A 23,756-nucleotide genomic window follows, 5' to 3' on the forward strand; every position below is an offset into this window, starting at 1 on the left:
AAGGTGACTTATGACTCAAAAAAAAAACAAAAAAACAGCTGTTTCTCGGAATTTCTTCAGCGCACATTTTTTGAAGAGGATGGGAGGGAGCATGGTCGTATATGAGTTTAATAAGGAGTACTTGAGGAGAGGTATTTCGTTTCAGCCGGGCGTCCTCCGCATGCGGGCATGTATAGGTTCTAATAGATAAATTGAAGTTCACTCCATTACTAATTGCTCTTCAAATGGTGGGTTTCAGCACCAATAAAAATATTCGAAGGCTGTAAGCCTTTGTTGCGGCTTTGTAGTTTGCTCTCAATTCCGATTTAATGCGGTTAAATTGGAAGAAATTTATTTAAGGCTGGTTTTTAAAAGGATGAAAGGGTAGCGTTTGCAGAATATCCCGCTTATGATGGAGACATGGGACAGCTGATTACAATCTTTTTTATTTGATTTGATACATCAACTTCCGGCGCAGTACGATTTTGACATTTGTCCACCGAATTTACAAAAACAAAGTACATGGAATTTTTATTTATGTTTGTAGGTATTAGAGATATACGCCGCCGCCGATTTTCGTCGTTTTTCGCACGCCGCCGCCGAATGTCTAAAATATCGGTGCGATGGCGGTGGCGGCGGCGTTCGGCGCGTTACTATATCGTCTACTCTTTTAAGACTGTCTAGGACATTTATTGTTCATCTCGAAAATTGGTCAGATATGGTCGAAAGGGGTATCAAGGGATGCGCATCACTGCCAGTTATAAAACTCCAATTGCGAAATTTAACACTTTCTAACCGTTCAAAAAGTTATTTGAGAAAACAGGCGCTTTCAATGCCAGCTTAACACGGATTTTGTATCACCGAATTCACTAAGCTATTAAAACACTAAAAGAAATGTTATATAATAAATTTAATTGCTTTCTTCACATAATTTTTTTCCAAAAATTGATAAAGAACAATGACTTTAAACAAACGACCAAGGCGAACATGTTTTCAAATTGTCCTCAAGTTGTTAAAAAAGCAAGTTTCCCGAAAAAGGTGCCGATTTTTTTCAGAAATTCTATATCCCGATTGGCTGAAAGAATAAGCGAAATCAGTGATGCAAACCCCTTTAGTAAATACTTCTTTAAAATGATTCTCAGCTCATACTTAAGTTGAAGATATATGTACGTATAAGAAGGGTTCGAAAAATCACTTGCCCTTATATTCAAACATCTGATGCTTATTTGTGAAACTATAAAATAGCGTCTGATATGTTTATTTGGATTTTCGCACTTCATCATTCAACACCCAAGTTTGTAGCTAGCGGCTTTCTGCGGATGACAATAAATTTCTACTTTCTAGGATTTAGACATAAACCGGTCATAGACGCCCATACACCTATTTGACTAAGGTCATGATTCAACCTACTTATATATGAACTCATACAATCGACAGGACAGCATGTATACAATTGAACATCGTCAGCATAAATGTGGGCGTCACAATACTTAAGGACACGAGGCAGGTCATTAATGTACAATACAAATAATAAAATACCAAGGATTGACCCTTGGGGTTCACCTCGCGAAACGTCTAACAAGTTTGATCTTCTACTATCTACACATACTGCCTGCATTCTGCCGTCTAGATAAAATCTGATTAGGTTGGTTGCATGACTGGAAAAATTAAACATGCTTTCCAGGTTTTTACATAGTAGAGTATGGTCAATAGAGTCAAAGGCTTTGGAGTGGTCAAGAAGGGTTAGGAAAGCCGTGAAGTTATCATCTATTCGCTCCCGTATATCTTCTACCACAGAAATAAGTGCCGTAGTATAGCTTCTTTTTGGTCTGAAACCAGACTGATGGTCCATTAAAAGTTTATTTTCGTGAACATATCGCACACTAAATCAAAAACAGTCACAACTCAAAAAATCTCAAATGTTCAGAAGATGTAAAAAAATGTTTTTACATACATTTTTGCGATTTAATATTCAAATTGAGTTCCCCAGTAAAAATAACCATCTTAGAAAATGATTTAGCTTAAGATATTTTAGTTCTGAGCCGTTATTTATACAATAAAAGGTAATTTAGACTTGTTACTCTTTATTTGAAATTTTTTCGTGAACTGGTGTGTATTATGTCAAATTGTGACTCTTTAAGTGGAAAAATGTTTTGAGTTTCTCTCAAAGTCTCCTTTTTCCAGCTAAATAGAAAATAGAAACAGAAAAATTTAGCAGGACTAGACCTACGGTTTACGTTATTATATTTTTAATATATTAATTAAATTAAATTTAATTTTAATTTAAAGAGTGGCATTAAACTAATCACTTATTAGGTGTTTATAATAAGCCTTATAATGATTGTTTTGTATATGATGCTTTTTAATTAATTGCTGTGTGTCACGCTGCTTTACGATGGGTAGTTTTAGCCTTTCCAAATAGAGTGAACATAACCTGGAATAAGTCATTATAAAAGAAAAAATTAAAACCATTGTTACAAAAAAAAAAAAAAAGAAATTCGAAAAAAGATTTTTTCAATTCTACTGTGCTTTACATATAAATTTTATCTAAAATACTTACTCGACACAACCCAAAGCTGGAAAAAGCGTAGAGCTGATTTTTGTTACACACACTTTTTGTTAATTGGTATCTTTATATGATGTTTTATTAAAAAAAAACCAGTCCATGTTTTTCTGATTAACATGCAAGACTTTAATGTCACGCCATAAAATTTTTTGATTGTCTTCATTGGTGGAAAAATTTTGGCCCCACCTTTCTGGGAGTGGCTTTAAATCGTAAAAGACGTTATGGGCTATAACCTTGTATGGTGGGCCTGTCTTTGCATTTAACATTTTTATAGTATTGGAATAATGTTCAATATTTGGGCATGACATTTTCGAAAACAATTTAAAACATAACCCAATAAATTTTTGCATGAAATTAAATAAAAAAAATGGCAATTGTCAAAATAACACATTCAAAATACAAACCGTTTCTATTAAAAAATCACACTTCTGAACGAAACCAAAAATTTGTTCACTTTTTTTCAAAAATAGCGTCACAAGTCAAATTAATACTGTTTAAGAGCAAGCGACGCAAGGGCTGAATTCTTGTGTGCCATATCTTTTCGTAGTCCTTACGGAGATGCCTCCTTATATTGTTGTTGTTGTTGTAGCAATGCTCCCCCCACCTAATAGCCGCGACCGATCACAAATTGTCATCAATATCCTCTCGGGAGTCTAAGGAACTTGCCGTTTCAACAGGGGTGGACCATAAGGAAAGGGGTGTTAGAGGCGTTGGTTCCACATTACAATTAAAGAGATGGTTGGTGTCATGAGGGGACACATTGCAAGCGGGGCATACATTTTGTATGTTGGGGTTGATTCTGGATAGGTAAGAGTTTAACCTGTTACAGTATCCAGAACGAAGTTGAGCAAGAGTGACACGCGTTTCCCTGGGGAGTATGCGTTCCTCTTCCGCGAGTTTTGGAGACTTTTCTTTAAGTACTGGATTCACCGGGCAATTCCCGACATAAAGGTCCGACGCCTGTTTATGGAGTTCACCAAGGATCTGCTTGTGTTTTTTCGCTTCATACGGCTGGGTTCTCAGGTGCCGTATTTCCTCAAAATGCTTACGGAGATGTTTCCTTAAACCCCTAGGCGGTGCTGGTTTATCAATCAGATGTCTGTTGGGATGCCCAGGTTTCTGGGTATTCAACAGGAACTGTTTGGTCAGCATCTCATTTCTCTCCCTGAGTGGGAGTATTCTCGCCTCATTATGCAGATGGTGTTCTGGGGACATAAGAAGACAGCCCGTGGCGATTCTGAGAGCAGTATTTTGGCAGGCCTGTAGTTTCTTCCAGTGGGTAATTTTTAGGCTTGGCGACCATATGGGTGACGTGTAGCACGTAATCGGCTGGTTAATTGCTTTGTATGTAGTCATGAGCGTTTCTTTATCTTTTCCCCAGGTACTGCCAGCGAGGGATTTGAGGATTTTGTTACGGCTCTGAATTCTCGGAACAATTGCGGCTGTGTGCTCACCAAAATGTAGATCCTGATCAAAGATCAAACGTCACGCCCAAGATTTTGGGGTGTAGGACAGTCGGTAGCGTGGTGCCATCGACGTGGATGTTCAAAATGGTCGACATTTGGGGCGTCCATGTTGTAAAAAAGGTCGCGGAAGATTTAGTCGGTGATAATGCCAGGCTTCGCGAGGCGAAAAAACTGGAGAGATCAAGGAGGTAGCCGTTTATTTTATTGCATAGCGCATCGATCTTTGAGCCTGGGCCTGTGGCCATTATTGTGCAGTTATCGGGGTAGGAAACGATTGTGACTCCTTCCGGTGGTGAAGGTAGCTTAGATATGTAGAAATTAAACAAAAGTGGGGATAGGACACCACCCTGTGGCACCCCTTGTTTAATTCTCCTTGGTTTTGATGTTTCGTTTCTAAATTGCACCGATGCCTGCCGACAACCCAGATAATTTGCGGTCCACATTTTAAGACATGGGGGAAGGGTAGACCCTTCCAGGTCTTGCAGTAACGAGCCATGGTTGACCGTATCAAAAGCTTTTGATAGGTCTAGCGCTACGAGTACTGTTCTATGGTGGGGGTATTGATTTAAACCGCAATTTATCTGGGTGCTAATGGCATTTAGCGCGGTGGTAGTGCTATGGAGTTTTCTGAAGCCATGCTGATGAAGGGCTAGCTGCAAATTTGCTTGGAAATAAGGGAGCAAAATGGCTTCAAGCGTCTTTGCCACTGGCGATAGGAGAGATATCGGACGATCCGACTCACCTATGTTAGCTGGTTTCCCAGGCTTTAGTAGCGGGACCACCTTGGCCATTTTCCATTTCTCGGGTATGACAAAGGTGGAAATAGAAAGGTTGAGGACATGCGCTAAATATTTGAAACCCTCTTTCCCTAGGCTTTTAAGCATCGGCATGGCTATGCCGTCTGCGCCCACTGCTTTGGATGGTTTAGCGCGACCAATGGCGTCCTCAACCTCTTTAGCGGTGATGGTGATTGGTGACGCGCTGAATTTGTGTTTATGTGCGTGTCTATTGGCTCTCCGTCTATCTTTGTCGACCGTAGGATGCATTAAATATTGTCGGCAGAAAGCGCTCGCGCATTTTTTCGCATCCGACAGCACTTTGTCGCCAAAGGCGATGGAAACTTTGTCTTTGTGCTTAGTCGGATTCGATAGGGACTTTACGGTGGACCAAAGTTTACCCACACCGGAAGAGAGGTTACAACCTCTTAGGTGCTCCTCCCATTTCGCCCGCTTGTGTTCGTCGACATTCAATCTGATGCGTTGGTTTATATCCCTTATTTGGGGGTCGCCTGGATCAAGCTGTCTTATAAGGTCACGTTCTCTCGCTAAGTTTGCGGCCTCCGCCGGGAAGTGGGGCCGGATTTCGGGAATTCTCCCGGCGGGAATGAAACGTGCCGAGGCGGATTCAATGACCTTACGGAAGGCACGCTCCCCTTGGCGGGCATCAGTCGGGATAGGGAGGGCAGCAAAGCGGTTGTCTGTAAAAGATTTATATTCTACCCACTTTCCTTTTTTGAAGTTTATTCATGAGCATGATAGGATGTTACGGTTTTTGGTATTTCACATAACCTATTGCTTCACCATTTGAATGAAACTGTTTCTTCGGCTTTTCTTTGTTGTTGTTGTTGTTGTTGTAGCGATAAGGTTGCTCCCCGAAGGCTTTGGGATTGTTATCGATGTAATGGTCCTTTGCCGGATACAGATCCGGTACGCTCCGGTACCACAGCACCATTAAGGTGCTAGCCGACCATCTCGGGAACGATTTATGTGGCCACATTAAACCTTCAGGCTATCCCCTCCCTCCCCACCCCCAAGTTCCATGAGGAGCTTGGGGTCGCCAGAGCCTCGTCTGTTAGTTAAACAGGATTTGCCGCGGATAGATGAGGTTGACAATTGGGTTTGGAGAAGCTATATATTGCGCTGGCATCCTGAAGGGTTGCGCTACACAGCCCCTTGAATCTGGTATTTTAGTCGCCTCTTACGACAGGCATACCTACCGCGGGAATATTCTGACCCCCTAACCCGCTGGGGTAGCTTTTCTTTGTCTTTGCCGCAAGTGCTGCTAGTAGATACTTGAGGACTTGTCATATCTGTTCTGGTGTTCCAAAATTTAAAACTTAGTTTATAATAAAATATGTTTTTTATTTGGTTTTTTAAAGACAAACGCGCACATAAATAGAGAATCTTCTTATTTTCACAAAAAATATACTTGATTATACAGCCAACGCTGTTCTATAGCTTTGACTGTCCACTACTTATTATTTCCTCATTCACTTGATCGTATGCTCTAGCAGAAAATTGCATTTTTTCTGTATCGGATGATGAGCCATTATCTTCATCTCCGCTGTCATCATTTTCACTCTTGAACAGTTGATTTACAAACGTAAAACCTTGCGTCGCAGCACCCACTATAGGGCTCACATTAATATTTGGATACTCTGCTTTGACTATTTGTCCGAATACATTTAATATTGCATCAAAACGCCGCTCTAGACGACGATTGAAATGTCTTTTGTGTCGATAGTACCGATCCCTTTCACTCAGCTCCCTTTTTGCAACATCCCTCTGACGTTTTCTTCCACCACCCACGCCGGATGGCCCAGGCATTTGTATATTTGTAGTCAAATGGGTCGTTTGACGTACCTGTGGTACTGCACTCTTTTCATCGTCGCTTTGCGATGGTTCCATTTTCATTACAACAATTTGTTCCCCTGCTACATGTAACCTTATTTGTTCTATACCTTGTGTGACACCATCGCCTATAATAGGCTGTTCGATTAGCATGGACTCTTGTGTATCATTGCTAATGTCAGCGAAGTAATTTAACGGCAGCCCATTTTTCTTGGTATAAAAATCATGATCTGTGTTCGTTTTGATCTCCAGCTCTTTGGGAGAGTTGGAAGTATTATAACCATCATTCGTGTCACTGCTATAAACGGTATGAATATCAGGCGATGATGAATAACGATTATCCTGTCGTTCTTCTGCTGATGCTGCTGAGTTTTGAGGGAGTCGTATTGTTATTGGGAGTGCATAAGAATGCAAATTCGTTGTTTTGTGTAACATAAAATAATGTATTGGTTGAAAAAATTCCCATTCTTCTGTAAGTTTTCGAATTTCTTCGGGGTCATTTGCTCCATTTGGTAGTGGATCCAAGCGATTTTGCTGTAAGAAAAAAAAGATATATAAATCATTGATTAATCTGCTTTTAAAAGGGGCTACACAGAAGAGAGTGGAGTTCACTCTAAATATAACTCGAAAGGTTTACTGTCTGCCTCGAGTGATCGTAAGATCATTGTGGACGATGCCCTAAAACTTACAAAATAGTTGCGGACATTCCAGTCTGCATACGAAGCTCGCGCGTTTTAAAAGAATATGTGACGACTACTAAATGCTTTTAGTTGTGATCTAACATAATTTCTTGGAAGCTGCTGCATTATTAAAAAGTAGAGACTACCTTTGTTGGAATAAACAATCAATTAATCTCACACAGAAATATCTCTGAAGGCATTCCCTCCAGGTTTAGCAATTAAGCTTAGTATATCCTGTTACTGTACTAGCATTTTGACTTTCTTAGTCGACCCTTTCATCCATGGAATGGAAGGGGCGGTTTAAACATCGTTATTTAAATTACGGAATTTTTATAGACGGAATACAAATTAAAACCGAATTACATGGAATCTAACATCCTCAATGGTTTCGAGTTGAAGTAACGAGAAATAGGCTTCAGTATTAATAGGCTCGAGAGAGACTATATTCGTGAATATCTTGACCGATTTATCTGCCTCCAAAAATTGGGCTCCAACCGTTAGTCTTAATTTTGTAGCATTTATTCGGCGAATGAAAAACTAGTAACTAGAGGAGCATAGAAGTAATATAATTAACTATTTCAAGATGAGAATAGCGATTTATAGTTCGCTTTTCAAAACAGATTAATTATTCTCATACCTTGTATTGTTTGTACTTGTTTACCATATTCGACCATTGTTTGCGCACAAAGAATACATTATAGTCGTCCAACTTGGCCAAACTTAAAACTTTTCTGTAAATTAAAAATTTAGACAACTCAATCGTAATGGGGTGTCACGTAAGCAAATTTGCTACTCACTTCCAAGGAGCTACACTGGCGGTTGGTTTGCTTGTAAAAAGTCCATCATTTGCGATGCGTGCCTCAACAAGTTTACGTTTCTGTTCAATTGACCCTGGCAATTAAAAGCGAAATGTAAAAGTTATTCATCACTCCTCGATAAGTTTATTTTTCGCTTACATTTTTTTGCGACCTTCCTTTTTGCATAAGAGTGTAGTTCCATTTTTAACGTGCTCAGCCTTATATTCTTTATTTAAATAAGTTTTTTGTACTTGGATGTTTATTGTTCTAAATTTATATATTTCTTTTTTATCCTAGCGAACTTGCAATGCATTGAACTTTTTTATTATAGAATCAGCTGTCAAATCCACATACATTGAAAATATGCTGGGCCTGATTGGCATCCATCAACTTTGACAGTTCGAAAACAACGCAGTGCTGCCATACATTAACATTTATTACCTATGTAAATATAAGAGCTGTGTTGAAATAAATTCTTAACCTATGATAATACAAGAGCTCTGTTGAAATAACATTATTATCTATGTAAATACAGAGCTCTGTTATAATTCGAAGTCAACGTAAAAATGTGCTTATGCTCATTGAACACAGCTGAGTGCGTAATGCTATGTTCAAACAGAAAAATAAATTGAGGCAATATCAATTCAAATTGAGTGGTGTTCATACAACTCAATTTAGCTTACACAATAGTAATTTGATGGCCGGTTGGCTCATCTCTACAGCAACAACATACCTGTGTTCAGAATGTCAAAATGTGCGTGTTGGAATTAGGTGAATGGGATGGAATGAAAACATAAAACTTTAAAATTTTTGTGTGTTGTAAGATAATGTGTTTAATGTTTTGGTTTCATTTTGAGTTTGCCATCCTCTTTTGACAATTCCTACTCCAGTGAAATGAAAAAAATAATATCAGCTGATGAGATGAGCCAACCATATAGTTGAGCCATGCGCAGCTGACGTTTAAATCTACTCAATAAACACACTTTACAAGGTTGTATTTACAGTTTGAAACAATTTATTACGCAATTTTTTTTAAATTGGCAATTTGTTATTACAATTTATTATATGATAAATTGCGTAATAAATTGCCCAAATGGTATAAATTGCCAATATGGCGTGTGTTTGTACCTAGTATAACGCAAAAAGCCTTAATGACTTGAGAAGAAGAAGAAGGGCCAATTAATGGGATGTAATCGATTAATGGTACCATGCCATAACGCTAACGCCATAACCATCCATAGCCAACCAATTGGTTTTTGGTTTTTCGCCAATCCATAACCTAAAAATATTTGAGTTGGAGAATTTATTAACTTTTTGTAGATTTTATTTATTGTTTTGGATACGTTTTGACTAAGAGACTTATTTTTTGTGGTATATGTTTGAAATTGTTTGCGTTTTCTTCATTTTTATGAAATTTTCACGATTGGCGGCTACCGTGGTGTGATGGTAGCGTGCTCCGCCTACCACACCGTATGCCCTGGGTTCGCACCCGGGGCAAAGCAACATCAAAATTTTAGAAATAATGTTTTTCAATTAGAAGAAAATTTTTCTAAGCGGGGTCGCCCCTCGGCAGTGTTTGGCAAGCGCTCCGGGTGTATTTCTGCCATGAAAAGCTCTCAGTGAAAACTCATCTGCCTTGCAGATGCCGTTCGGAGTCGGCATAAAACATGTAGGCCCCGTCTGGCCAATTTGTAGGGAAAATCAAGAGGAGCACGACGCAAATTGGAAGAGAAGCTCGGCCTTAGATCTCGCGAAGGTTATCGCGCCTTACATTTATTTTTTTAATTTTTTTTTTCACTATTAATCGATCACATTGGAGATGGTTATGGATATGGGTATGGTTACGACTATGGCGTTAGTGTTAAGGAAGTTTAATTAGCCCTTTACGCCCCGATTCTAGTGTGGTAACAACATTCTTCACCACGGTAACGAAATCATGTGGCTACTTTTACACCATTTTGGTATTCTACCCGGAAAGTAGCCGAATAATTTTTTACCCACAAAAGTAGGTGGTTACATCGCAATAACTACACAACAGCTGTTGTTTAGAAAAAGGCAAAACTGAAAAATAAAGAATTGTTAGCGCAGATAAGTAAAGATAATAGTAAAAAATTGTTGCCTCTTGCTATATATATTTGTTTACATTATGTTCTTTCACAGAATAAATTTCAATATACCTATGTAGAAACTTATCATGCATAATATGCATATACCAAAAATGGTACTATATTTTGACATAGGATAAGTCAATGTCTTTCACCAACCAAACGTTGTGAACCTAGTTTTGTCACAAAGCTCTTGGTTCTAGCATTATGTTGTTGATTGCAATGAAATAAAATGTATAGTGCAGTTAGGTTTTAGTAAGAAACGGTTCAAAATTTGCGTTTTGGTGTTGCCGAATTATGTATGTGGAAAACTCAGTAAATCATAAATGAAACTAGGCAATTTTGTTAGTGCTATTTTTATAGATGCTTACTTTTTCTTCATATCAGAGCCTAGATTCAGCAAGTGTGAGTTTTGATCCCAAGCCTCAGCGGTTCTGCTAGCACCTACGGGAATAATTTTATACAAAGCATTTCTTCCGAAATCAAATCTCTTTTGCATTTGCTTCCTCCTGTCTTCGAGTTAAAATATTTCTTGTGCCAAGGTACATAGTTTTCAATTACCTTGCGTGGCTTAACACCACAATAGTCCTGGAATTCCTTGAACTCATTGAGCTGGATGAGAAAGATTTAAATATCAACGTGCCAAACGAGAAGTAATGCATAGAGTTTCTTTGTATAAGTTTTGAAAGTGTTAGGCTCACGGCAGAGTGCTCGCTTTAAGCTATGCTAGGCGAGAAGCAATTTTTATTTTCATATATTTTACATAGTGTTATATAACCGATCGAAATATCTAGCCGTTATAAATATTGTTATAAAACAAGAGTTTTTTTGATTAGTCGGTTATTTCATCAACAATTAACGATAATGTGTGTGCCAACACTTTTCTTTTTAATGCCTGGCATAAATTATATCCTAGGTGAAATGTTATTGACTGAGCAATTTTTTATGGTAAGAGTTGCATTTAAGAAAATTCAAAATTATATGGGGCTAACGAAAGTGTGGCGAATTTTTGGGCAATCTTGTGAATTTTTACCTGAGTGAAAAAGAAAGAAAAGTACCAATCGTGGCTAGTGCCTAAAAAGGATCAAAATTGAAGAAAGGGACCAGCGGACCAAATGGGGTTGGAAGGGATCATTTTTGGTCCAAATGGACCAAAGTGGCAGCCGTGAAAGCGAAGAAAACTACCCTACAAGAATACTGACTATTATATGACTATCATCTGATTGTCAGCAATGTCAACCTAACGATCAGCGTCTCATACAAACTTTCTATCACAAACTTAAGGGGACTTGAGCAAATGTGATGTAAACAACTGTGTACGTGTGAGTTTGTGTCTCCTTCTTATACACCAACATGGCCTACTGATTAAGTATATAGCCGTACTGCTCACTCTCATTCATTTTCCTGGATCAGTGCTGACACTCTAACTATCAAAAAGTGTCATAAATGATAGTTTACTGTAGATATCAGGTTTGACTGTTATACTATCATAAATGACCATTGATATATTCCGCCAAAAATGAAACAATGATTTTTGCTTTTTATTTACTTTATTTCATTACGTTTTTAATTTTGTACGTGATAAAAGCATACGTGTTTCTTATTTGTTTAAAATAAATAGTTTTATAAGAATTCGAGTTCAGAATGTTCAATTTAAATTCAGAAAATAACAAAACAACAGAAGAGCGCTTTCCTCATGCGGAAACACATTTAAAAATGAATCACCATTAACCACTATTATTTTTCGCGTATCAATTTTTTGAGTGCGCCCCATACATTCCGACAGCTTTTGGTATTTTTAAATATTATTTTCGATTTTTTTTCTTTTAGCATGGAGCTTTGAAATGCTATCTTTTTTATTTTTTAAACTTATTTTTTATATGGTTTTCGTCGGTTGAAAATGGCGGAATTTAAAAAATAACAAAACAACCGTGATAATCATTTGATTGTCATATGACAGTCACTAGTGACAACATGATTAAATCGGATAAACTGTTCTCGCATACATAAAATTCCGTTGAGAATTATGTATCTGTCTCACATGCATAATGGTATCTGCTGTATGTTCTTTTGTTCTGTACCAGGTGTCCGAAGCTTTCCCAGTTTGAGTCCTTTTTCATGATTATAGGCTGTCGTTGGGAACATGCTGATATGCGTGAGCGAACAAAGGAACAGACATAAATTTGAGTATCAATGTTTACGTCATCGCAGGATCAGCATTGTCAATTACAAGTTTGAGTGTATTAGTAAAACTATCAGCGTTTCTTGTAGGGTACTTCTAAAATTTCTCCACAGACACTGGCGAGTTTTTCGGTGATGACAGCGTTACCACTTGCGCCAGAATCGCGGATATAAGAACTGAAAGCGATATTCGGTTACATAATGTTCTGGGTACTATTTTACCGGTAACGCTCAAAATCGGGGCGTTAATGGCTTAAGCAGATACAATCCGTCATGGTCGCGACGCTTTCCACTGACAGCACGTACGTGGCGTAGAGTGAGATTCATAACGGCTGATCTAAATACTTTAACTTTGTAATGAAATTGTAGATTTCATCATCAAAATAATAACAGTTGGTCAACTAATAGCATCGCTTAATTTTAAACACCAATTTTTCACCAACGCTTATTATTAATGCCAACAAATAACATGCAACATATTTGACTTGGTTAAAGCATTGTAACGAATTTGCTGGAATTCCTCTTATTTGCAACCTTCTGCTAACGTTCGAATCACTAAACTGTTGAATAAATAACTTCAATATTCGATAATGCAAAATGGTCTTTATTAGACTACTTTCAAAATAACACTTCTATTGCTCGACAGATAGCGTGCTTAATCAAACTGATTGTCGTGCCTTCACTGTCGCTGCTTTTATACTGTGCGGTTTCCTCGTTGACATATTTCTAGGCGCTTCTATTTCCAGAACTTACTAGTTAGTTATCAGCTATAAAATTACTCAGCTGTAACTACGGATGCACGATTTTATAGCTTCTCGCATTGCATACTTTCGGGAGTATCTCAGATATATGCATGTGGTTGTGCGTTGTTTCTCCGCTGCGTGTACGTACATATGTGTAGACATAATGCTTGATTCGTTTATGTAGATACAAGTGACTGTCTGTTTCATTGTTGTTGTGAATTCCTTTACTTAGCATCAGACTAGTGATGTGAGTATCACTTAGTGTCACTAATATTCGTCACAGTATGTTAAGAGTAGAAAATTGTAAAAGGATGCGACCTTTTATGCGTTTACCATTTGAATAAATGCAGCCAACTTTGCTGTGACGTATTGTATCTGTTTAAGCCATAAGTCGACTGGTAACGTATGCCCAAAATTGTTGGGAAAAATGCCAAAAGACGCGTTTTGAACCTGGTATCAACAATCCGAAGGCGGATAAAATGTATATTCTTCTAAGATATTTTTAAAAAGGTGTTTTGCGCGCATATAATTTTGCTCGTCAAACCGGTGTTAAACCAAACCAGAGTAATATTTTCTAAGCGCAGCCAAAAGCGTCCAATGTAAAAAAGTTTTATCCTCAAAATTTCAATGGATCTCACCCCATTTTCGGAGCGGTCCGTGGGCATGTTTCAGTCTTCTGCTAATATATTTTGAAAGAGGCAAATTTTTTTCCCACCATCGGATTATTGATACTGATGTCAAAACGCGCCTTTTCAAACATCCCGACACTTGGGGACCTGTATTAGCAGTTGACCCCTATCGTAGACTTCTATCTTTAATCGCTTCGCTGAACGTATGTGACTATTATGACGATGTTAGTTCAGTGATTGTCATAGAGTGGGAAACAGTAAAGCATCAAATTACGGATAGATATTTGACTACTGGAATAATTCGACTCTCAATTTTCCAATTTTAACGCAAGTAACAGCTTTTTTTATATGATAGCACCATTCAGCAATTTTTCAACTTCTACGTAAACGTCTATGCGAAATGTTAACAAAACCCCCTGCTTTTCTGATATTCATCAGACATGTAATGTGGTGAAATTCCTATCAGCAGTTGCACTCGCATGCTTTGTTGGTTATAATCTACCATGCAATAAATGTATACAAGAGCCGTGAAGGTAAAGAGAATAGCCATCGACGAACAGCAATAGAAGATGTTTAACTGGCGATAGGTAAAAATTTACGGCAGCCATCCCTGTTTCGCGATAACTGACGCTAATAGGGATGGACAAGGGAGGTGAAGTCTTACTCACCAAATCTGCAGGTATTTTCTGTTGACTGTTTCATCAATACTTTTTACAAATCATACCAGATGCATTGCTACTGTACACATGTAATATATACTTCTGCCAGTATGCTTGGAGCTATTGACTTATGTGGTTCTTTAGTAGTTCTATAGAGACATTGGAATGAGATAATTACCCTTTTTTTGTTAGACTACGGTTTATCAAATTCTGAATTAATTTGCGTCAAATGCTTTTCTGTAAGTCACGTGAACTAACTAGTTACTATTGAATTATAATTCCTCTGAACTTTCCTCCTCCTTCTCTAACGTTATACCTTATATTTCACGAGTCTTGGGTTCTCATACGTGCTGAAAGCACCAATTCAAGCCACGAATCTCGGAAACGATTTTATGAAGAAAATTAATATTAATTAGGAAAGCATATCCTAAAAGACAAGATAAAAGTAGAAAAAAATGTCTTGAGCATTTCTTTTCATTAAGATAACAGGCTTAGGACAGAACTCCAGAACTAGAGTCTCTGGGGTCGTTTTTCAGCTGTGTAAATGAAATAGTTCACAAACGAGATGAAACTCTACAACTCTCGGGCTACGAAATAGTGTCTATACTCGCATTAGTTTATTGCGCTTGGTGCTCATTAAAATTTTAATCTTCATAGCAATTATTGTAAATAGGCAATTAGCTAACAGTATGCCCGCTTTACATTACACTGCATACTGCACTTTAATTGCCAAGCAAAGTATAACCGCATTTGGCATAAGTAAGCCCTTATATACGAAATTTATTGAGAATCTCACCATTGTTGAATGGCTGCAGAAAAAGTATGCCGCTAACAGTATGTTGTTACGGACACTAACATTATCTCAGCGTCAACATAATCGTTAAAGCTACACATTCTGTAACACACGTTTTCTGTGGGGAATTAGCATGGCGGAACGATACAAGGTAGCAGCATGGAACAGCTGATTATAAACTTTTTTTATTTGAATTGATACATCAACCATAGTACAGGTCTACAAGTAGGATATGTAGCAGCACGCACATACACAGCCACGCTCCCCTGATAAAATGCTTGTTCTTGTTCGTTTTTTGTGTGGATGCTATTTGGCACTGTTGTACTTCTTAGGTACAAGAAAGCGGTAGTAGCTGCTAACGAAAACTGCGTAAAATTTTTATCGTAAAATTACAAAGAAATGCCTTTATTTACTTTCAAACGGGCACTTAATTACATCCCTGTTTAAAATCCATATGTTTTGGACAATTTTAATTAACATATTGTGATGTTTTATTACAGGGGACGATTGCTAAAACACGACCAAAACCGTCGGGGGAGGTATTAATAGACGTGGTTTTGCCTCGCTTCCAATAATTCGAATACTTTTTCGCCTTTGGACTAGTGATAACAGGACAAAACGCGTCTTTTCATTTCTCTTTCCACATTTTTGGACGGGTTATTGCAATCAAACTGTTTTTCGTGGAGAACTTTTGAACGGGTAGAGAAACTTGGCACCCCTGTTTGTATTCTTAATATTGGAATAACTACGCGTCCTCACATATCCCAATTCAAGACTTTTGTATAATTTTCTGTAGGACCCATAGAGGTGCCATACATTTTCATACTAAATTGGTTAACAAAATTTACCATCACAGCAACCCATATCTGATATTCTGCTCCTTTTTTTGTTTCCCTGCGTCGCTTCCAACGACAGCAACCTGTTAATTTTGACACTTCGTTCAGTGTCAAACGCATGTTCCACGCAGGTTCCACAATAGTTTGACACTGACCGAAGTGTCAAAATCCAATGTGTTAGAAAAGGAAAGGAATTGCTTCCTTCTCATACATATCATACTTGTAAACCTGTACTATGACCTGTACTATGGTTGCGCGTAACAAATTATCAGAATAATTGAACATAGTACAGGTCTACAAGTAGGATATGTAGCAGCACGCACATACACAGCCACGCTCACCTGATAAAATGCTTGTTCTTGTTCGTTTTTTTTGTGGATGCTATTTGGCACTGTTGTACTTCCTAGGTCAAAGAAAAGTGTAGTAGCTGCTAACGAAAACTGCTTACATTTTTTATCGTAAAATTACAAAGAAATGCCCTTATTTACTTTCAAACGAGCACTTAATTACATCCCTCTTTAAAATCCATATGTTTTGGACAATTTTAATTAACAAATTGAGATACTTTATTACCGGGGACGATTGCAAAACACGACCAAAACAGTCGGGGGAGATATTAATAGACGCGTTTTTGCCTAGCATCCAATAAATCGAATACTTTTTCGCCTTTGGACTATTGATAACAGGACAAAACGCGTCTTTTCATTTCTCTTCCACATTTTTGGACGGGTTATTGCAGTCAACCTCGGTTTCAAACTGTTTTTCGCGGAGAACTTTTGAACGGGTAGAAAAACTTAGCACCCGTGTTTGTATTCTTAATACTGGAATAACTACGCGTCCTCAGATATCCCAATTCAAGACTTTTGTATAATTTTCTGTAGGACCCATATAGGCGCACTACGTTTTCATACTAAATTCGTTCAAAAAATTTACCATCACAGCAACCCATATCTGATATTCCGCTCCTTTTTTTGTTTCCCTGCGTCGCTTCCAACGACAGCAACCCCTGTAATTTTGACACTTCGTTCAGTGTCAAACGCATGTTCCACGCAGGTTCCACTGAGTTCCACAATAGTTTGACACTGACCGAAGTGTCAAACTGCAATGTGTTAGAAAAGGAAAGGAATTGCTTCCTTCTCATACATATCATACTTGTAAACCTGTACTATGACATCAACTTCCGGCACAGTACGATTTTGACATTCGTCCATTGTACAGGTCTACAAGTAGGATATGTAGCAGCACGCACATACACAGCCACGCTCACCTGATAAAATGCTTGTTCTTGTTCGTTTTTTTTGTGGATGCTATTTGGCACTGTTGTACTTCTTAGGACCAAACATAGTTTAGTAGCTGCTATCGAAAACTGCTTAAAATTTTTTTTCTTATATTACAAAGAAATATACTTATTTACTTTCAAACGAGCACTTAATTACATCTCTCTTTAATAACCATATATTTTGGACAATTTTAATTAACAAATTGTGATACTTTTTTACGGGGACGATTGCTAAAACACGACCAAAACCGTCGGGGGAGGTATTAATAGACGCGTTTTTGCCTCGATTCCAATAATTCGAATACTTTTTCTCTTCGGACTATTGACAACAGGACAAAACGCGTCTATTCATTTTTCTTTCCGCTTTTTTGGACGGGTTATTGCAGTCGACCTCGGTTTCAAACTGTTTTTCGCGGAGAACTTTTGAACGGGTAGAAAAACTTAACCCCAATTGGAGACTTTTTTATAATTTTCTGAAGGACCCACATGGGTGCACTTAAAATTTCCTACTAAATTCGTTAAAAGAAATTTACCATCACAGCAACCCATATCTGATATTCCGATCCTTTTTTTGCTTCCCTGTGTCGCTTTCGACGAAGCAACCCCGGTAATTTTGACACTTCGTTCAGTGTCAAAACTCATGTTCCATGCAGGTTCCACTGGGTTCCACGCTAGTTTGACACTGACCGAAGTGTCAAACTGCCGTGTGTTAGAAAGGGAAAGAAATTGTTTCCCTCTCATACATATCATACTTGTAAACCTGTACAATGCATTCGTCCATCGAATTTACAAAAACAAAGTACATGGAATTTTTATTTATGTTTGTAGGTATGTCACCATACTACCGCCTTGTATCGTTCCGCCATGGAAATTAGAAAATTGTGGTAAATGCACTGAAAATGTAGTAAATATTTCGTGGGGAATGTGTATACTTCGGTGTTTCGGATAATTTACCCAGCAATGTTGGCTATTCTGTAGCAGTTATACACAAACTAATTTTGAATTAATTCAAAGCAGGGAGAAGCCTGTCAGTTCCTCTTGTATCATATAAAAAAGGTTTATTGCAATTCTTATCATAAATTAAATATATTTGATTGTCCCAGCTTAAAAAACGTATTCGGTGTTACTGAGTATAGCTTAATTTTAATTTGTACTCATTTCGTTCTATTTGCTATTTCAATCTTGCTTGTTTAGTTTATCATTGTGGACAAATCAAGTGTCAACTGCCTGACAGGATGTTCATATTGTATTATGATCGGTTTGTCGATCAGCAGCAATTTTGTTTTTAAAACTGCTAGTCGACAAACCGACTATAAAAATTCGAGGATTGACGAATCCTAGAAGCGAATTTACATAAACGCATTGGTCGCCTCAAAGCAAATAATGCGACTCGACGTTAAAGCCAACGTTAAACCAACGCCACAAAAGCGGTTATGTAAATCCGCCTTTTTTTGTCTTATGGAGCTTTTCGGCCGTTGGTTTTAAAGCAAAATAATGATAAATTATCACTCGAATCATCCCTGGGCCCAAAAGAAAAACACTGCAATAAACTTAATTGAAACAATTTTCAAACTCAGTAATCAGGAGTTCAGAAATAAAACAAGCAAAAAATAAAAAATATACTCTATAAAAATGGGTACCCTAATGCAGTATCAGAGATGCTTATAACAACAACAATAAACAAAATTAAAAATTACAATAGAAATGCAGCCACAAACAACGAACAAGAAGAGACAATATACAGGAGAGTTACATACATACCAGGCTTAACGGACAACAAAACATTGAACAAAATAATGGACAAGAACAATACATGCTTTGCCTACAAGCCACACTTAACACTTAATAAAATACGCACAAGAACAAAAGACAAAGTAGAGAAGGAACAACAACTTAACGTCATATACGAAATAAAGTGCAATGGGAATGCTAAAGAAAAGTGCAACTCGACTTGTTTTTTGCTTTAAAACCAACGGCCGAAAATCTCCATAAGACACAAAAGTGAAAAAATTATTGGCCCAATAAATAGAAACATAAATCCGCCTTAATTGGGGTATATATATTTAGATATTTATTTTATTGAATAAAAAACGTATCAATGTATTTGCTTTATATTTTGTTAATTAATTATAATTTATTTTTTATTTACATATAACATATTCGTTTTTATTTAAACAAAATGTACAAACATGCATTGGCTTACTATTTTTGACAAATTTGATCTGATACTGTATTGTGTTCGACGAACACACGATTTCACGAACTACAGAACCACGGACAACAATGTATGCCATAATGATCATATAAATACCAAAGAAGAAGAAGTGTATCAAGACTTGTGTGCTTTACAAAGGACCAGTAGAAGTCAGGTATATTTTGATTAATTTTATTTTAAGCCAGTTTTCAGTTGATGTTTATTATTTGATGTTTAGTAATTTCACACTAACGTTTTTAAAGAATGTTAACGATTACTATTTATGCGAATTAACCATATCTTGCATCTGCATGATTCTTATTCGTTGCTTATGTACATTCATTAAAGTCTTTGCTTATTTTTTTCTAATTAAAATTTTTTTATTTTTCGTATAATAAACATAAAAACTAGATCTCCTCAGCGACTAGCTTTGAGCAACGTGATTATGTCATACGTGAACTGATCGATACCGAATCCAATTATTTGGATGTGCTTAATGCGTTAAAATCAAAATTTATGGCACCACTAGAACGTTATCTTAATCCAGAGGAAATTAAGCAAATATTTCCGCGCATACGGGTAAGCCCTCCCCCCTCCTCTTTTAGAAATTTCTATATAAACATTTTGTATATACCGTATATGTAATTTCAAATTTTAACATTTCAATTTTAGGAACTTGCCGACATACACACAAGATTCCTTGAAAAATTACGTGAATCTCTTTTACCCAATACAAAACTGAAAATGAGTCAAGTATTTTTGGAGTTTCGTGAGCCATTTTTGCTTTATGGGGATTATTGTTCATGTTTATTGGGTGCCATCGATGCTTTAGCTGATGTTTGTAAAAAAAATCAGATTATAGAGCAACTTGTACAGGTAAAAGTCTTTTGCAGCTTCGACTTAATATGTTATAGCGTTTAACTATTGACTCATTCTCTTGTTTGTTGTAGCAATGTGAGCGTGAATATAATGTGGGCAAATTGCAATTGCGCGATATTTTATCCGTACCTATGCAGCGTATTCTCAAATACCATTTACTATTAGATAAGCTAGTCAAAGAAACCTCACCGGTAAGTGAACCTAAACAAGGATTCATTTGTTCATCTACGTTGTACGTTGTTGGTAGGTGTTCCAGACTTTAACTTCTTCTCACAATTCTCTCATGATCAGAAGACCCTATCGCACCCCTACATGTTCATTCAAACAGCGTTCAGCTGAAGTAAAAACTTTCTTCAGAATATGCGAAAAGAATACAAATAACTTTCTCGATAAAAAGTGCAGTAAATATTTGATCGCTAACGCGGATTGTTCGGTATTCGGTTGCTTATCCTATAATTGCAAATAATCTATGCTTGAGGTATGGAATAAAAAGTTAATGCATGTTATACAATGATATGATATGCAGTATTAAGGTTCAATATCATATTGTAACGAATTTACTTGCAAATCCTCTTATTTGCAATCCTCTGCTAAGTTCGAATCACTAAACTGTTGAATAAATAACTCCAATATTGAATGATGGAAAAATGGCCTTTATTAAGTACTTCACAATAACACTTATACTTTGCTACTCGCTGGCTTAATAACCAAACTGATTAATAACTCAAATGGAGCTCTACTATTGGCCGCCAGATCGCGGGCTTAATCAAACTGATTGATAGCTGAACTCAAACTGAATTTCTTCTTACTCGCTTGCCCCGCTTTTATAGTTTACGCTGCATACTTCTAGGCTCTTCGATTTCCAGAACTTACTAGTTGTTTCGGCTACAAAATCGCCAGCCACAACTACGTGCACAAATTATTGCTCTCTCTTGTGACAACTCAGATAAGATATATGCATGTGTTTGTAGTTTACAGTCTCCCGCACACACATAAGCGTATAAGTAAATTCATCGGTGTGTGACATCTCATCTCTCGCTGCCTTGTATGTAAATGGTGCTCGTCGGAATGTGTACATATGTGTAGACGCAATTATTGATTCGTTTATGTAGATACATAATGATTGAATTATTGATGTGAATTCACGTCACTGCTTAGCATCGGCCTGGAGATGGCAGCACTCCTCAGTTTTGCTAATATTCGTAACAATATCATCATCACATCATTATATTTAATATTTCGTCGACGTTCTAGCAAAAATTTCTAAGTCCAAAATGTCATAAAAAGGTTCATAGGTGACTTGATTAAATCTTAAATATGCTAGCTATACATTCTAAAATGGACTTAATGGAGGTTTGCCTGACAAAATTGTTCCTTATTAAGAATATTTATTGTCATTCACTCAAATGCCAAAAATGGACTAAGTGACTTATGTTGAACGATTTGCTCGTGGTATGAAAAGAAAAATTGTCACATGATATATAGTATGATATGCAAGAATGCTATGACATGATTGCATATCTCATCATTATTGTAACATGCAAACTTCTTCTGACAAAAAAAAAAAAAAAAAAAATTGTCGGAACAAATTCACTTGTATGCCAAGACTTGTTTTTTTTTTTTGTTTTTGTGAAACGAGCCCGATATCCAGAGACAGCAAATAGGACAGGTCGTAGAAAGCTCTATAACATAGGTCCTGATTTTAGAAAGCGTTTTTCAGTTTGGTCAAATGAAAATTTATCATATGATGTGATATGAAACGCTAAGATATGCTATGCTTTGGTATCATATCACATTTTTGTATGGAATCTATGATCGTGGTATGAAGTGAAAGAGTATCAAATATTTTGGAATCATACAGGAATAATTTATATTATATGATCTGGTTTCCTTTCGTGTCCTATGTACTCGTTGTAATCGAAATGATAAGGTACTTATGATGTGATTTGCGATCATATAATTAGACCTGAACTGATGATGTCGCGTAATTATATTAAACAAGCTTATCTTGTCTCCCATGATGATCTGCATTTGGCATTTAAACAATAGAGCTCTTAAATATACTATTTATCGCGCAATTAATTACTCGTAATATATGTATAACAAACCACCACGACCAAAAGAAATTTTATTTATTTATGCTCAAACTTAATTTTAACAGGTGCACGAAGATTATCGTGCGTTAGAGCGCGCCAAAGAGGCAATGATTGATGTGTCTCAATATATTAATGAAGTCAAACGGGATTCTGATCACTTGGTTATCATACAGAAAGTAAAAGTAAGTTTTAACATACATACATTATTTCTATTCCAAGAACACATACCCATCATGCTAAATCTGTTTCATATTTTACCTACAGGATAGCATAATAGATCTGCATCTTTTGCCAAATGGTAGCAACGATCTCCTGCAATATGGCCGTCTTCTTTTGGATGGTGAATTGCATATAAAAGCGCATGAAGATCAAAAGACGAAATTGCGTTATGCTTTTGTTTTTGATAAAATATTAATTTTAGTTAAGCCATTACATACAAAATTGGGAGATATGCAATATACATATCGTGATTCGCATTATCTATCCGATTATAGAGTGGAACAAAGTCATACGCGTCGCACTTTGGGCAGAGATACACGTTTTAAGTGTCAGCTGCTTTTGGCGCGAAAATCTGGCAAAACTGCGTTTACGCTTTATTTGAAATCGGAACCTGAACGTGATAAGTGGCGCAAGGCGTTAACTGAAGCGATGTAAGTGGAGCTTTTTGTTTGCTTGATGTCGAAAAGTGTAATAATTGTAATATTTTTTGATAACATTTTTTCAAACTTTTTATTTCAACACAGGGAAAACCTAGATCCACCTGGCTGTCGCAATACGGATCATAAAATGGAAATTTATACATTTGATGCGCCTACCACATGCCGACACTGTTCAAAATTTTTGAAAGGGCGCATACATCAGGTGCGTCTGATGTTTGATCATTGGAACTGTGTCTCAGCTAAACTTCTTTAATTTGCTTTAATGGTTATCTTTCAGGGCTACCGCTGTAAGGTGTGTGAAATTGCGGTGCATAAAGGTTGCATCTCCTCGACAGGTCGTTGCAAACAAAATCCTCTTAGTATACCACCGCCAGTATGCGATCGCCAGCTTTCCGAATTCAATTGGTGCGTAAAAAAACTTGCTTCACATGAGGGAAAATAAGAACTTGAAGGATTGTTGAACTTTTTGTTGTTTTAACCGCCAAAATACTTCCCCAAGGCTTAGGGAGATTTGCGGATACAGGCAGTCTTTTGCCGGATTGTATCCGCCACACTTAAGTTCTTTGTTTCGGTGCTTAGACTCGA

General features: G+C 37.1%; 2 protein-coding genes across 7 annotated transcripts in view; one reads left to right on the forward strand and one right to left on the reverse strand.

The window, feature by feature from the left end:
* Nucleotides 1–23,756, forward strand: part of Vav (Vav guanine nucleotide exchange factor) — a 257,307-nt gene that overhangs the window by 89,600 nt on the left and 143,951 nt on the right. For all 6 annotated transcript variants that reach the window (XR_010952942.1, XR_010952944.1, XR_010952943.1 and 3 more), the window contains exons 4-11: nucleotides 19,613–19,712; nucleotides 19,949–20,116; nucleotides 20,210–20,413; nucleotides 20,488–20,607; nucleotides 22,578–22,694; nucleotides 22,777–23,162; nucleotides 23,256–23,373; nucleotides 23,449–23,576. Coding sequence is in view for 1 of the 6 variants with exons in the window: in XM_067783192.1 (XP_067639293.1) it covers nucleotides 19,613–19,712; nucleotides 19,949–20,116; nucleotides 20,210–20,413; nucleotides 20,488–20,607; nucleotides 22,578–22,694; nucleotides 22,777–23,162; nucleotides 23,256–23,373; nucleotides 23,449–23,576 (1,341 nt within the window). In the remaining 5 variants the exon portion in view is untranslated. The remainder of the gene's footprint in view (nucleotides 1–19,612; nucleotides 19,713–19,948; nucleotides 20,117–20,209; nucleotides 20,414–20,487; nucleotides 20,608–22,577; nucleotides 22,695–22,776; nucleotides 23,163–23,255; nucleotides 23,374–23,448; nucleotides 23,577–23,756) is intronic.
* LOC137250422 (uncharacterized) lies at nucleotides 6,132–8,522 on the reverse strand. Its single transcript, XM_067783193.1, has 4 exons — nucleotides 8,278–8,522; nucleotides 8,119–8,212; nucleotides 7,959–8,052; nucleotides 6,132–7,175 (listed from the first exon to the last, which is right to left on the reverse strand). The coding sequence occupies exons 1-4, from the start codon at nucleotides 8,318–8,320 to the stop codon at nucleotides 6,243–6,245; spliced, it is 1,164 nt and encodes a 387-aa protein (XP_067639294.1). The 5' UTR covers nucleotides 8,321–8,522; the 3' UTR covers nucleotides 6,132–6,242.

The sequence above is a fragment of the Eurosta solidaginis genome, chromosome 4, assembly GCF_040869045.1.
Source record: "Eurosta solidaginis isolate ZX-2024a chromosome 4, ASM4086904v1, whole genome shotgun sequence".
Lineage (NCBI taxonomy): Eukaryota > Metazoa > Arthropoda > Insecta > Diptera > Tephritidae > Eurosta > Eurosta solidaginis.